The sequence below is a fragment of the Brachyhypopomus gauderio genome, unplaced genomic scaffold (genome assembly GCF_052324685.1).
Source record: "Brachyhypopomus gauderio isolate BG-103 unplaced genomic scaffold, BGAUD_0.2 sc96, whole genome shotgun sequence".
Lineage (NCBI taxonomy): Eukaryota > Metazoa > Chordata > Actinopteri > Gymnotiformes > Hypopomidae > Brachyhypopomus > Brachyhypopomus gauderio.
Window position 1 is genome coordinate 859,879 of NW_027506917.1, and position 15,580 is coordinate 875,458.

The 15,580-nt window shown below is 44.7% G+C and overlaps 1 protein-coding gene and 2 long non-coding RNA genes across 6 annotated transcripts in view; 2 read left to right on the plus strand and 1 right to left on the minus strand.

Annotated features, from left to right (window-relative positions):
• The first annotated feature begins 1,372 nt into the window (after window positions 1-1,372).
• Window positions 1,373-3,806, plus strand: LOC143496554 (uncharacterized). Its single transcript, XR_013125641.1, has 3 exons — window positions 1,373-1,476; window positions 2,903-3,104; window positions 3,774-3,806. It is a non-coding gene; the product is annotated as an uncharacterized LOC143496554 (long non-coding RNA).
• Window positions 3,807-4,045: 239 nt separating this feature from the next.
• Window positions 4,046-8,657, plus strand: LOC143496567 (uncharacterized). Of its 3 annotated transcripts, none has more exons than XM_076992733.1 (2): window positions 4,046-4,912; window positions 4,997-8,657. In XM_076992733.1, the coding sequence occupies exons 1-2, from the start codon at window positions 4,299-4,301 to the stop codon at window positions 5,157-5,159; spliced, it is 777 nt and encodes a 258-aa protein (XP_076848848.1). In that variant the 5' UTR covers window positions 4,046-4,298; the 3' UTR covers window positions 5,160-8,657. The 3 variants fall into 3 exon arrangements, with proteins under 3 accessions (XP_076848848.1, XP_076848847.1, XP_076848849.1); XM_076992732.1 differs by having other exon boundaries at window positions 4,047-5,190; window positions 8,230-8,657; XM_076992734.1 differs by having other exon boundaries at window positions 4,047-4,656; window positions 4,747-8,657.
• Window positions 8,658-9,866: 1,209 nt separating this feature from the next.
• The window catches only part of LOC143496518 (uncharacterized), a 91,763-nt gene continuing 86,049 nt past the window's right edge, over window positions 9,867-15,580 (minus strand). The window contains exon 5 of one of the 2 annotated variants that reach the window (XR_013125627.1): window positions 9,867-10,669. This is a non-coding gene — a long non-coding RNA (uncharacterized LOC143496518). The remainder of the gene's footprint in view (window positions 10,670-15,580) is intronic. The other variant, XR_013125626.1, reaches the window with a different exon arrangement.

Consider the following 15,580-nt stretch of genomic DNA (forward strand, 5'->3'; position numbering starts at 1 on the left):
TAACATCTATATGATACATTTTAATAGGAGTTAGTAGTGTAATTAAGATGTAAATAATGACACTACCACTAACACAATTCCTAGATGTTGGTATGACACTCTACCAGACCAAAGGTCTCACCACTCTACCACCATTTGTACATGCCTATTGTTTTTCTGTTCTTATTTTTTGTACGTTACATATCTTAGTATTTTATGGAAACATTAGAATAATAAAATTTCTGTACATGATACAAACAATTTTAGAATCATTACTGGCAATAGATCATACAACAGGAAACATAGAAACATAATGCTTTCACGTTTTGTTTGTGCGAGTCCGTCAGCCACGATCACCAGAGCTCAAAGCGCTTCACACCCACAGCAAGCTCCTGCATTTCAGCTCGCAGGAACGAGGCCCTTCCTGTGGGTGTTAGCTGAAGCGCTAATCCTGATACACACATTTAACCTTGTCCAGGTACAAACAAAGGTGCACTGTCTTGAATTTGCTGCCACGTAACCGGCTTACCGCAGGCACGTCTGGTCTACATCTCTCGAGGCTCTCCCCTGATTGGCTGGTCTCACCAGGCACACACGGACGTCTGATTTCCGAATTGCTGGCGTGGTCTTACGAGAAGCCCCCGTGGACTCTCAGCAGCACTCAGCATTGCTTCGTGCGTAGGTCCGCTTTGTAGACGTCCTGTACCAGGCCCGTTTTCCTGCGGGTCGTCCCTATATCCTGCGCGCCTCTGCGCTCTGGCATGACCCGGTAGTGCAGATTTAGTCTGGAGGTTGCACGGCAGGGCGTGATTGATATCACAGAACCAGGTGACACCGTTAACGCCCTCGGACGCACACACACGCGTGCCATAAATGTCAGCGCTGGCATGTAATACTTTCAGCCCCCTGAGGAGTCACAGTTTACATGAGTACGCTGTGCTCTGTCAGGCATGTGACTCGTGCACGTAGGTTGAATACAGCTCCTAGCATGGTGGAGAGAGGGAGAGAGGGAGTGGGGAGAGAGAGGAAGAGAGAGAGAGTGGCAGAGCAGACAGACAGTAGCTAAGCAGGCATGAGGTCGGCTCTTGGACTGGATATAATGGATTTATCACATAGCTTATTTCATGCCCTCTGCTCTTGATTTATGAATTTTGATTCCAGAGCCGGGTCCTGCACATATCGATTGTGGGAAGTGTCAGAAAGGCAGGGGGGGTAATTCCACTTGGCCTATAGTGGAAATACCGACACCCCCTTCCACACCCACACAGCTGTCAGCCAGTTAAAGTGGCACGAGGCCGTCGCTAGGCTGTTGTGCGTTACTGTGTGTGTGTGTGTGTGTGTGTTCCTGCGCTTGCCAGGATTAGCTGCAAATTGGCCGGCAGCCTGTGAGAAGGGAAGCTGCACTGCAGATCAGACACTCAAAAGAGTGTCGGAGGATCTGGTAATGTGTTCTCGACATTGTTCACCGGATTGAGGTGTCTTTGCAGCCAGATGTTGGTAAAAGAAGTGTGCACGTGTGTGTGTGTGTGTGTGTGTGTGTGTGTGTGTGTGTGTGTGTGAGCGCGCGCTCATGTGTGTGTGAGCGCGCGCCCATGTGCTTGTGAGTCTGTATATGTGTTTGGGAAGAGTATGTGTGTGTTTGTGTGTGCATGTAAGTGCAAATGTCTGTGTGTGTGTGTGTGTGTGTGTGTGTGTGTGTGTGTGTGTGTGTGTGTGTGTGCGCGCACCCATGTGCTTGTGAGTCTGTATATGTGTTTGTGAGGGAAAGTATGTGTGTGTTTGTGTGTTCATGTAAGTGCAAATGTGTGTGTGTGTGTGTGTGTGTGTGTGTGTGTTTGTGTGTGCATGTGTGTGTGTGTGTGTGTGTGTGTGTGTGTGTGTGTGTGTGTGTGTGTGTGTGTGTGTGTGTGTGTGCATGTGAGTGCAAATGTGTGTGTGTGTGTGTGTGTGCATGTGAGTGCAAATGTGTGTGTGTGTGTGCGCATGTCAAAGAGTGCAGTTTCGAAATCATGCCCTTTGAGGTTTGGTTGTTGGGACTCCACCAGACGAGACAGGGATAATGGAATGTCATGCTGTCAGGTTCGAGGCTGATTAGGGAGTGTTTGTTATTTATTGATTGTCTTTCATGGCAAATTATCAATGCACAGGTCAGTGCTGCCGTTTTATGCATGGGCCCCCGATGGCAGCCCGATCTCGTCCTCCCACAAAATCGATGGGCACAAATAAAATGGAATTTTAAAAAATGGGAGGAAGGAATTAGCAAACATGGCAACGCAGCGCGTGTCGCGCGCATATGTTAGCATTTGGACGCCGCTCATTCGCTTACATCCAATTTAAGCCTACTTCCTCGATGCTCTAGTTTCTGCACGATTTCCATTATAATTGCTTTTAATGTGCCTTTAAATGATTCTCTTTAGCATCAGAAACCGGAATGTCCACTTACATTATGTGGCGGGAAAGTGCTGTGAACTTAGCCAACCTGGGAGCAGCTAGTCTCTGAACGCAGCCGCTATCAGAAGCGGGAGAGAGAAGCGGATTCGGACTTTCATCAGACACTAGTGCCGCAGGGTGCCGAATTACAGAACTTGCCCCATAATCATATCTTAGGGTGTGTTTTTTTTTGCGTCACATCGTTTCTATAATTGCTGGTGCCCACTGAAAAGTCGTATCCTTCAATCACGTTTCAGCAACAGGATGTTAGGACCTTTTTACGGTTCACATGCTATTTTTGTCTGCAGAAGCTTTTTTAAGTGTGATCTCCAGTGTGTGTGTGTGTGTGTGTGTGTGTGTGTTTGTGTGTGTGTGTGTGTGTGTGTGTGTGTGTGTGTGTGTGTGAGTGTGTGGACTGAGAAAAAGAGGTTTGTGTATTAGATAACATCAGCCTTTTATAAGAAAGCGGTAATTGTGGCATGTCTGTCTGCAGCCGTCTGGACCCCTCCGACGTTTGGGCCCACATTGCTGCCAGGCCCGTCTTTGTTTGGTCTTCTTGGGCCCACGTGGTGTCGGGCGAGAGGACTCGTGGACCCAGGTGTGAAAAAGAGGCAGTGACGTGTGACCCGTCCACTTTGACGGCCCGCCCGTCCACGCCGCATCGACTTCCTGTCACCGCGTACTGCTTATTGTTTGTGAGTTAGATTTTTTTTTAGATAGAAGAAAGTGGGGGGGAATGCAATTAGTGGAGCTTCAGGGAACACGTGAACCATGTGAGCTGACCATCACGTAGATTTGGAAATGAATAAAATATATATATAACATGCACTGCGAGTTTAGCTTGTGTCCTTCTCTGTGATGTCACATGCTTGTAAGGTCTGATTAAAGTCAGATGTTTCCTTTATGATCGTTCAGAAATCATGACAAAGGCAATTCTTCAGTTATCAAGCTGCCAAACCCTGCCACTATAAACGGCGTGGCAACCGTGCTGGTGATGGCTTTTAACTAGTAGTTTGTAAGTACAGCTATCCTAAGGCTAATGGATTAAAGAAAGCCAAAAATAAGACATCAGAGAGGCACACTTAGACTTAGACACACACACACACACACACACACATACACATTACTGCGGATGCTCACTGTCTATGAGTGTGCGTCCGTGTTTACCGCATGTCAACTGCCTGTGCTGAAATTGTTTCCAGATGTGGCGGGCTCCTCCATGGCTCCGCCCAACCCAGATGCCCGGTCTGTTGGGGGCGGGGCCAGGAGAGTGGAGACACATTTTCCTAATCACTTGGCCTGTATCCTCCTGAAGGCAACTTTTATTAATAAAACCTTTTCATGTGTGTCTCTTTGATTCGCAGCGAGCTGGGGGCTAATGGCTGTCATGGTAACAGGAAGTGGGCTCAGTGTGGGTCTGTGTGGTTTTACAAAACAAGAATCAAGGAAGTAAAGGTCTGACCAAAACCTCAAGGTCAAAATGGAAAATTATGTCTTTTATTTTGTAAAGTAATCTTGGATAATGAATAAAATTATATAATTTGAACTTTAAATTATTATTATTATTATTATTATTATTATTATTATTGTAATAATATTATTGTTATTACTGTCTTTGATGACAGCTGTGGCCTTTTTCCGGCTTCCTGCTTCCTGTTTCACGACGCACGGCAGCACGCTCGCACGCAAACGCCGATTCACTATCAAATTAGCATAGCTTAGCTATAGCCTAATACACTTACATTAAACACTACGATTCTAAATCAGTGTAATACATTTACCGACATCTAATTATTTTATCTAATTTCTGTTCCCTCCTTCTGTTCTCTCCCTCTGTTCTCTCCCTCTGTTTCTCTCTTTCTCCCTCTGTTTGGTCTCCCCTGTTTTTCATGGCTACCGCGGAGGAACGGGCTCTCGTCAAGCTCGGCTCGGAGCTGGAGAAGTTGGGTCGACAGATCGAACGTCTTCTGGAGAAGCAAGCGGAGCTCACCCAGGAGAAGACCAGGCTCGAGGCCGCCCGCGACGCTGCCTACTCGGCCGTCTCCACTCCCTCGTCACGGCGGCTCAGCGCGACCGCCATCTTGACCCGTGCTCCAGGCTGGGAGCGCCAGCGAGGACGCGGAAGGCAGCCGGCGTCGTCACCCCTACCTCAGCCGGACTTCTCCTCTGCGAACCCGTTCGAGGTGCTCAGCTCCGGGTCCTCCACCTCGCCCTCACCAGCGCCGGCACCAAAGAAGAATAAAGGCGGTATCCTCGTTATCGGCGACTCGATTACACGACACTTGAAGGTCGATCTGCCAGGGTCAAAGAGAAACCCCACTGTGTCCTGTTTTCCAGGCGCTCGTGTCCTGGACGTGGCCAGGCGGCTTCCCTCGGCGCTGAAGCAGCGAGATGACTTCGGCACCGTCGTCCTTCACGTGGGGGCTGTCGACACCTTCGCCCGGCGCAGCGAGATCCTGAAGGACCACTACCGCTCGCTTCTGGACACCGCACGGAAGAAGACGTCGGCCAGGCTTGTTGTCTCCGGTCCGCTTCCAACATTCCGGCGAGGGTGCGAGTTGTTTAGCCGTCTTTTCTGTCTCCACAGCTGGCTCCGGGACACCTGTGGCAGCGTCGGCGTGGACTACGTCGACAACTGGGAGAGTTTCCGTGAGCGTCCGTCACTCTACCGCCGAGATGGACTTCACCCCAGTCGCCTAGGCTCGGCAGTCCTCTCCCGGAACATCGAGGACGTGCTACGCCGAGCCTGACCAGCCACAACAAACCACGCAAATCAGCTAAGTAGAACTTACTTCCCTAACTACCAAACCATTGAGACTGTGTCTGTTAGCCGTGGCAGGTATAAGAATAACAGGGCGATATGTTTTAAAAATCTAATTAAAATTAAATTAAATAATCAACGCGAAGTAAGCAGCAATATTAAGCTAAGGCTAGGACTTTTAAACATTAGATCGCTTGCATCAAAAGCTGTGATAGTAAACGAAATAATCACAGATAACAGACTAAATGCACTCTGTTTAACAGAGACATGGGCTAGAGTGGACGAATATGTAAGTTTTAATGAAGCAGCTCCTCCTGGATACAGTTATGTTCATCAGCCCCGTATCACAGGGCGTGGAGGTGGAGTAGCCACAATATATGACATAGATATAGGTTTTACTGTAAAACCAACCACCTCTATTAACTCATTCGAGGCTCTGATAGGTGAAATAGGCAATAATCTTATAGGCAATAAAACAAAGCTTAAACTAGTGACCATCTATCGACCGCCGGGTCCTTACTCAGAATTTCTTAAGGAATTTGCTGAGTTTCTTTCGGAAATAGTCTTAACCATCGAGAGATTTGTAATTGTGGGTGATTTCAACATTCATTATGAAAATGAATCAGACCCACTGAAAATCGCGTTCGACTCCATACTAGATTCAGTAGGTATAGCCCAAAATGTGACAGGGCCTACCCACCGCTGTAAACACACCTTAGACTTAATACTTACTTACGGATTAAACATAGAACATTTGGCAGTCATCCCCCAAAATGACGCCATTTCAGATCATTCCCTACTAATATATGAAATGGCTTTATACGATGTACATCAGATGCGCCATACAAAAACCACGCGCACTATCACATCCGACACTGCAGCAACATTTATAAACTTACTACCAGAGCTACCGAACACTATGCCACTGCAGCCCAATGAATTAGAACAGGCAACACAACAGTTTTATTACACACTCAGCAATACCTTAGACAGTGTAGCTCCAGTTAAAACAAAATTAATTAGGGAGAAAAAGCTTGCACCATGGTATGACGACCACACCCGTCTTCTAAAACAGGCAGCTCGAGCAGCGGAGCGAAAATGGAGATCCACCTCACTAGAAGTGTTTAGAATCACATGGAAAGACGCCATAGTCAAATACAAACATGCCTTAATAAAAGCTAGAGCCGCATACTATTCGACACTAATAGAAAACAACAAAAATAACCCTAGATTTCTCTTCGCGACTGTATCAAAACTAACAAGAAATATCAACGACACTAGTTCTAATACAACACTTACACACACTAGCGATGAATTTTTAAACTTTTTTAATAATAAAATAGATAATATCCGACTACAGAGTCATAATACATTGCAGCCTAACCTCCAATCCAACCCCAGTAGTTTAGTTATTAGTAACTATGCATCCAAAAATATTACCGAGCTAAATGTCTTCGATCCTATATCGCAAAAAGAGCTCACAACACTGATTAATTCATCTAAGCCTACATCATGTATATTCGACCCAGTTCCAACCCGTCTATTTAAAGACCTACTCCCAGCCATTGCAGGGCCCTTACTTAATATGATTAACTGTTCCCTTAACCTAGGGTACGTGCCCAAACAATTAAAATGCGCCGTAATTAGACCCTTGATTAAAAAACAGAATCTAGATCCGCAGATTCTAGCCAACTATAGACCCATTTCTAATCTCCCATTTATCTCTAAAATTTTAGAAAAAGCAGTTTCCAATCAGTTAAACCACCATCTCCAATCAAATAGTATCCATGAAAAGTTCCAATCAGGATTTAGACCAAACCACAGCACTGAAACAGCTTTACTCAGGGTAGTGAATGATTTACTAATATCGGCCGATAATGGGCTAGTCTCGTTCCTTGTACTGTTAGATCTTAGTGCAGCTTTTGATACTGTAGACCACAACATTTTGCTGGATAGACTAGAAAACACGGTAGGTATTAAAGGAGTCGCACTCTCCTGGTTTAGATCATATTTGACTGACCGCTTCCAATGTGTAAGTGTTAATAATAAAACCTCTAAATCTGTGCAGGTTAAATACGGTGTCCCACAAGGGACAGTCCTAGGACCACTTCTATTCACACTGTACATGTTACCCCTAGGCGAGATTATGCATAAGCACGACATCAGTTTCCATTCCTACGCAGACGACACTCAGCTATATTTATCGGCAAAACCCGATGATTTAGGCGCAAACAGTAAAATAGAGAAATGTGTAGAAGAGATTAAACATTGGATGGCGTGTAACTTTCTAGCACTAAATCCCGATAAAACAGAATTAATAATAGTTGGGTCTAGGGCTGCGAGAGACAAGATACATAATGTAGCATTGAATCTACATTCTTTTACTATAACCCCCAGCGCAGAGGTAAAGAACTTGGGCGTCACAATAGACCCAGATCTCTCGTTCAATACACATATTAATAATATAACTAGGGTAGCGTTCTTTCACTTGCGCAACATTGCCAAAATTAGAAACATATTAAATACTAGTGATGCAGAAAAACTAATCCATGCATTCATATCCTCTCGTTTAGACTATTGCAACAGTCTCTTAGCTGGATGTTCTGGTAAATCGATAAACAAACTCCAGCTGGTTCAGAACGCAGCAGCACGAGTTTTAACAAAAACTAAAAAGTTTGATCACATTAGTCCCGTACTATCGTCATTACACTGGCTGCCAATTAGATTCCGTATTGACTATAAAATACTTTTATTAACATATAAAACGCTGCATGGCTTAGCTCCAGACTATCTTAGTGAACTTATTGAACAATATAACCCAGCGCGTTCACTTCGCTCACAGGACGCAGGGTTATTAACTGTTCCTAGGATCAAAAAGATCACAGCAGGTGGAAGAGCCTTTTCTTTTAAAGCTCCACAATTGTGGAATAATCTTCCTGCCTCTATTCGGGACTCAGACACAGTCTCAATGTTTAAAACTCGATTAAAGACTCATCTGTTTAGTTTGGCCTTTGATTAATTTGTTACATATTTACTACATCTCGTATCTTTTCTCCAAGGTTCACCTGGAGAGTAACACTGCAGTCGGAGCCTACAATACCAGCATCGCTGCTCCGACATGGAATGAAAGCCTGGCGTTCATCAACAGACATTTACAATGACAATATCAAAACCCAGAACTTTCATTTTTACCTTTACTTAGTCTGATTGTGTGATTTGTGTGTGGCTTGTGTATTTGTCTGTATTTTGTGTAATTTGTGTGTTAACGGGCCGCCCAATGGAGGATGGGTTCCCTTTTGAGTCTTGGTTCTCCCGAGGTTTCTTCCTATTCCCCACCATCATAGGGAGTTTTTCCTCGCCACTGTCGCCTTTGGCTTGCTCATTAGGGTTCTGGGCCCATAGTATTGTTAACCTTTTAAATCCTGTAAAGCGCTTTGTGACATGTGTTGTGAAAAGCGCTATACAAATAAACTTTGATTTGATTTGATTTGATTTGTTGTTGTTATTATTATTGAAAGTTCTGCCCTGAACTATAGTGTCATTTGGGGAGGTTTTTAAAATCTGCAGATAATTTGCTCTAATCTAAAAATCTCATCACTGTCTTTTCTTGACAAACCTTCATGTACACAAACACACAAAACACACATGCATGAGCACAAATACACACAGATATCGATTGTCACATGTACGTCACACTGACAGCCCAATAAACAACACATGATTTATTCACAAGAGGCCTCAAGTCAGCCCTGCCTGTGTGTTTATGTGTGTACCTCCGTGTGTGCGTGTATCAGCAAACACATGTGTTGGTGTAGGTATCACAGGACGGAAGCCTCCGGAAACAACCCCCCCCGCCCACCAACCTCCCACCCAAGCAGTGGGTCGCCCCACACAGGTGCTACTAGACATCATGTAGCACGCAATGTCCTCTCACGTGTATAGACGTGTGTTATTTGTCCACACAGGGGCTGTCTTACATCAGCTGAGGGCCCCCCAGGTTCAAATGCCCCATAGGCTGTGTGTCCACTTAACATTTCACTTTCCTGTGTAGGTGTGACCATGTGTGGGTCAAAAGTTAAAAAAAAAAGGCCATTGATTTGTTATGCAGGAGTGGCATATGACCAAGAAAGCCTCATTTACTGATACATATCTGTGTTGACTGATTAATATCTATTTTATTTGAAGTGCAGGCCTTAAACGGTCTGTGTTTATTACAGGGTAGCACAAAGAGAAATACCTTCTACCAGAAAACTGTAATACCCTCTCTAGTGTTAATATGTAATGGTGGAATGTGCGGTACTAGTTTTAATTTTAATCAGAATGTCCATTGGTGTTTAAAATATGACAAAGCAACACAATGGCTGGGTAGTAAAGGATATCATAAGCAAGTCTGTGAACCCCAAAATGAAATACATAAGCACAGACATGTGTAGACTGCTATTATTTCTTGATAAATATCACGGTGATTTCACATTGATTTCTGGTTTATGGAGTGGAAATTCGATCTATAATGGCTAGAATAATTATTTATATATACAGTATATATATATATATATATATATATATATATATATATATATATATATATATATATATATATATATATATATATATATGATATTATAATAATGATATAATATCAGAGGGTTCCCACTGTTCACTCTCCTCTCTCATATAACATATCATTGTTTATGAAGTACTAATGAAGTATTGATGAAGTATTATTCCTGCATGACCTGCAAAAAGTAGAGACCAACACAAGAAGATCTTGATGATCACCTGAGACCGAGGCATCTTTATTACAACATACTATCCAGTGTAGCGTCCACACACCACCAGGCCTGTCGTGGTTAGCTGTGGATGCACAATCTGGATCTATCTCGTATTTTCACTTAGTTTTGGGTGCGTTGTATCTTTACATATTGGCCCGAGAGCTTTCCTAAATCCTATTGGTTCTGTAGAGATCTGAATGTTATACTGATATAGTATGTTTAAGTACTTCAGCGCTGGAATTAAATACGTCATGCTCTACAAAATATACTAACATATAAAATGCATAGAGAAGCATCTCTGGTATTGTGAATAATGGGATTTCAGAACGTTTTAGAGGAGTTTTCATGAATTTGATTAAAGTAAAATTTCTGAGGGGCTATGCACAATCTTCAGGACCAAACAAGGACTTTTACATTAATTGGCAACCTTGGCAAGACATTGAGCCTGTTGTATTTTTTTTAGCAGTGCCACCAGTCTGCAGTCAAATAGCAATCGTATACTGTCAAGCCGCAAGCCAAATCGGAACTGAGAGTCTTCCAAACATGTTCGTGTGGTGAGTGCTGGTCTTTTCTTTGACGAAACTCCGCCCCCTCCCAGCCACCCCTACAAACCCCGCCCCTTCCTATTATGATGACGTCAGTCCGGTTGGGCTGCAGCGGTGTTGGCTGCCTCTCGTCTCCCGCCGGGGCTTCTGGGTAATAACGTGCCAGTGCATCTGGTAGCAGTCTGCAGGATGAGAGCAAGTAGGAGAAAGAAAACAAAAAGAAGAGAAGAATGTCAACAACAACAACAACAACAACAACAACAAACCGACGGAGGAGAGGGAAAACAGGATGGCACAAACAAATTATGTCACATATTATATGCTGCTTTCCGTCCAGTGACAGTTGTTGAAATAGTAAAGAAAGAGAGTGAGAGAGAGGGAGAGAGAGAGACAGCAAACAATGCATCAAGCAAAAAAGGGAGGAGGTGTTAGATTGATTTTCCTCTTTCTCCAGGATGAAAAGGTCACTTTGATCAATGCTGCATAATTGGCACTGTATTAGGATCATACTGGGTCATTTTACTGTTTAATGATGAAATATTAAATATTGGGTGGGTAAGATTGCAGTCATTAACAAGCACTTTCAATTATAGCCCTTTAATTAATTTGAACCTGACCCAAAATCCAATACTTGTACATAGACCTACATAAAGGCACTCTCCTCCAAACCACAGCCTGGACACTCGGCTCCATTTACTGCCTGATTGACATGCACGGAGCCCCGGTAGCAGGCTGAAGATGGTGGGATAAAAATACACTGCCTGCTCTTTGTTTGGTCCCAGATCCTGGGCCGGGTCCAGTTTCAGAAGACCACGCTGAAGCACACTGGGGGTGAGTCTGCTGCGTTTTCCACCATGAAGGTGCAAGTCCGTCCGGCGATGGTAACAAGGATAGTCATGGGAATGGAAGCTGGTTTGGACCACACAGCCTCACGCAGGAGATTACTGCAGGTTCCAACCAACTTTCCACCAGTGCTGTTTTGCACTGTAGTATTTTAAGCATTTTAACCCTGGTTGAGTAAGAAAGAATTAAAGTGTGCAGAATCCAAAGACACAGAGCCAAGCTCCCCTTTATTCTCACATACTGCGGGTGACGCAATTAGCACGGCGGTTCATGAAGTCGTGAAATAGCTTTTGGAGGAAATATTCGATCACTGTCAAATTAAAATGTTTTATTCTTATGACGCGCCCCTCCCAGCGTGGCCTTCTTTGCTCGGCTGCTAGAGGCCTCCACCGATACGGCCAGGGCTGGGTCACCATTGGCAGGGCACCCAGAGGACAAAGTCTGGGGTGGGGGGGGGGGCAAACAGGCTAAAAGGTTTCTAACGACGTGCGTGGACTCGAGTTCCCATAATGACATGGGCTAGATTAATTATACTCGTGCAGGGGTCATAATTATCCGTGCGATCTTCTGCGTCCCTGCACTCAACTCATGAATCAATGGCGGTGTGTTTCGTCTCCGATGCATTTATGCATATATTTACCCCTTTTGCTGGGAAGGGGACGCAGGCCGTTTTCAGTCCACAGAGCGCCGGCCGGCGTCCGGACGCTTACAAATGCATCCGGCATCGCGGAGGAGGTTTCTCAAAACTCTGCGTGTGTGACGGGCCGCGATTAAAGTGACGCCCGGAGGAAGCGGTGTCCTACATTCAAAATGGAGGCCAGTCGTCAGCAAGCCTCTTATGTTGAACGTTGATCGGGTCTTTATTTGCGCTTCGGTCTTTGTGTTTTCTTGATATGAATTCTTAGTGATAAGAGGCTTAGGATTAAGTTGTGCTGCAGCTGCGTGAGACTCCGTGACCCAGGTAGCTGATTGAACTCACGTCTCCCGTCTCCTGCCATTCAAAGTAGCGCTACGACAGTGTTGTGTGCCACATTCACCTTAATCGCACTTTTCCAACATGCAACTACCCTGTGTGTGCATTTGTTGTCAGTCTGACATACACGTAAACGAGGAACTAGCCGCTAACACCCGTGTGCTTATTAATCGACCCGAGTGAAGGAATCGTGGCCTGTGCTCTTTCGCACTGTAGATACTGCAGCGGTAGAGAGTTCTGGACAACACGCAACCCTTTGAAGTGCTCCTGCTTTCTCTCTTTTTATCTGTCTCTCTCTCCACCTGTCTCTCTCTCTCTCCGCCTGTCTGTCTCGCTCTCCGCCTGTCTGTCTCCCTGCTGCTCCTTCTCTCTCACCCAGTCTAAACACGAGCAGGCACTGTGTCCAGAATGTAATTTTCTTAGAGCTAAGCGGCAGTCTTCGCTGCTTTATTTAATAAATCTCTATGAGATTGTGGCTCCTCAAAGTCCCATAGAGGCAGAAAAGCGAGGCTCCCGTAATCGGGGACGTCTTAATTCCTTGACATAAACATAAGCCCCGGATTAATGAAGGCCCTCAAGATCCGGCAGAAGGACGAGAGATTGCTTATCGATCCATATCAAAATTTTCATGCTAATCCTGGCAGGGGCCCCTGGTGTCTGCTATCAGAGTTAATAATCTGATTTCTAGGCTGTCTGAGACAATTCCAGCCGGTGTGAGGCTCTAATCAGACCCTCCTGTCTGAGCGCGGCAACCCCACTCCCCGACAGCCTCCCTGCCGGAGCCGCCCTGCCCTCTGCCTCTGGCCCGGACAGTGATTGAGGATATGATGGAAGCATGTTGACAAATTAAATTTTTTACATTTCAGAGGAGATTTGCAGTAGCAGGGGTTGTTTGGGAGGGGGGTGGAGGGAAGCTGGGGTGAGTGGTGGTGGAGGGGGTGACCTCCGTGTAGGTGTGGTTATAGAATGCCATAGTTGCTTTCCCGGATCAATGTCGGTGTCCCCAAAAAACCTCTTAATTTGACCTCTTGAGTTCTCGCTAATGACAATTCAAAGCTTGGGCTGGGGGAGAAATGGGCCAAGTTAACAGCTGTATATGAGTTCGGCTTCTCTACTGTCAAATTCCCATTTGGTTGGGCGGCGTTGGGAAGAAGGTGACTTTCTTCACAGAAATTGGAGAAATTGGAGAAATCGATTGCACAACGTCAACTATTCAAAGGGATTTTGCAAAACTACCCCGTTTATGTGAGTTAATTTAATATAGTGGCAAATGGCTTTGGCTTGTCCGTCATGTATTTGCTGCCGGGTCACGTGACTTGTCTTATGACTTCACACAGCAAAGTAGCAGAATGCACTCCGCATATTTAAAGCACTCCGCATATTTAAAGCATTCCGCATATTTAAAGCACTACGCATATTTAAAGTCTTCCGCATATTTAAAGCACTATAAATGTTTAACGTGATCAGTAAAGCTGTTTCTAGTCACTTTTAAAGTGTGTTTATTTACATAAGTTTTGTAATTTTAAAGTACCATATTTAAAAGTGATACAAGTGTTTTATCATTTTTGTCATATTTTTCTTTTCATTTTTATTCATTCTTTTTTATTCCAGCAATATAATTTTCAAGTAGACAAATCCAACATAAAATCTCTTTTGCTGATGAATCATCACTGAATTATCCAGAGGGCATAAATTCACCATGATTCAAGTACATGACGAACTCTGCCTCACACGTGTGTCTGTTATGGCTGTACGTTCCCCACACTACAGAGGTTGAGGGTGAGAGCGCAGCAACGGTGAAGACACGCCCCTCCTGCTTCATATTCATGAGGTCTCTTACATATTCATCATGTCACACAGTCCTTGAATATCACTTGACATTTCCAGTGAACTCTACAAAAATCTGAAACTTGATGTGTATTCATCCATGCATTTTCTTTCTTTCTTTCTTTCTTTCTTTCTTTCTTTCTTTCTTTCTTTCTTTCGTTCTTTCTTTACTTTTATGCTCAGCTTTGGTATATGTCATGTAAACATCAGGTTCACGTTATGCAAACACACAAGATATTTTGCATATTCTAAATGGAAGGTTCTGTTTAACTTGAAACCCATTCCGGCTGCATGGAAATAACTAAAATTGACGTTACTGCCGAAAGCACTTCAACTTTAGCCAGTCTAAATGACTTCAGCACTCCTCCCGGTGGTGCCATACGGTCGTAGCTGTTCAGTGTCACCTGCTGTACCAAGGTCCGGCACGCGAGGCCAGACGCAAGGTAGAAAATGACAACGGGGGGCGCAAGAAAGGAGCTAGTCAACGCTGCTTTGACTTCTCTCAATAATCAATCTCCTCATCTTGATGTTTACAAAAAAGAGTCGATATCCGGGGAGAGGGGCTTTGTGATTGACTTTGATTTCCTGCTCGGCCCAGATCAGACTTTATTCCGGCGGTCTATGACATTGATAACTCGTAATGATCCACGGGACCGCGAGCACAATGACACGGCGGACGGGCGGGCGCGTGTCCCCCTGGGCCGTCCTGCCTACACCGCGTCCTTCGCTGGCGTCTCCTCCACGGGCGTCTCCTCCACGGGTGTCTCCTCTCACCCTGTCTGCAGTCCTCTGGTTGTCTTTTGATAGGTACTATCCACTCCATAACAGGTACCGCCCACAAGTGAAAGACACTCTGACCCAGCCGTCTACCTATCACAGTTCGGCCCTTGGCAAACTTGCTCAAGTCTTTACACTTGCACATTTTTTTCTCATTTCCAACACATCAACCTCTAGAACCAACTGTTCACTTGCTGTGTAATATACCCCCACCCTTGACAAGCACCTGTGTAACGAGATAATCGATGTTATTAACTTTGCCTGTTAGCGGTTTCAATGTTATGGCTGATTGGGGTATATACATGGATTGCATGATCAGACCGACAGAATTAAGGATTTGTCATTTCCAGTGGCAAGGCGTTTTAATGCTAACAGACACTGCATTATTGACACATCTGTTTGCACTGCCGATTACGGCAGTAAGGAAACCACCGCCATGCCATATTGGTAAGAATAATTGTAAGTGTAAGTGATTGTTGCTGTGTGAAAGATTCAGTCATCCCGTCCTACAAAAAACCTGCAGAACTTCAGAGGCAGTTTTCACACACAGTTGGTGAAGGACATCTGTCCAAAATGTCCTGACTCTTGTGTCCTGACTCTTGTGTCCTGACTCTTTGACCCACCTCTTTCACTACAGTACACTACAGTCTTCCTCAGATGTAGCGCTGTCACG

What these genes read in the sequence shown, in the direction of transcription:
- LOC143496567 (XM_076992732.1), top strand. Translation starts at nt 4,299, where the DNA reads ATGGCTACCGCGGAGGAACGGGCTCTCGTCAAGCTCGGCTCGGAGCTG.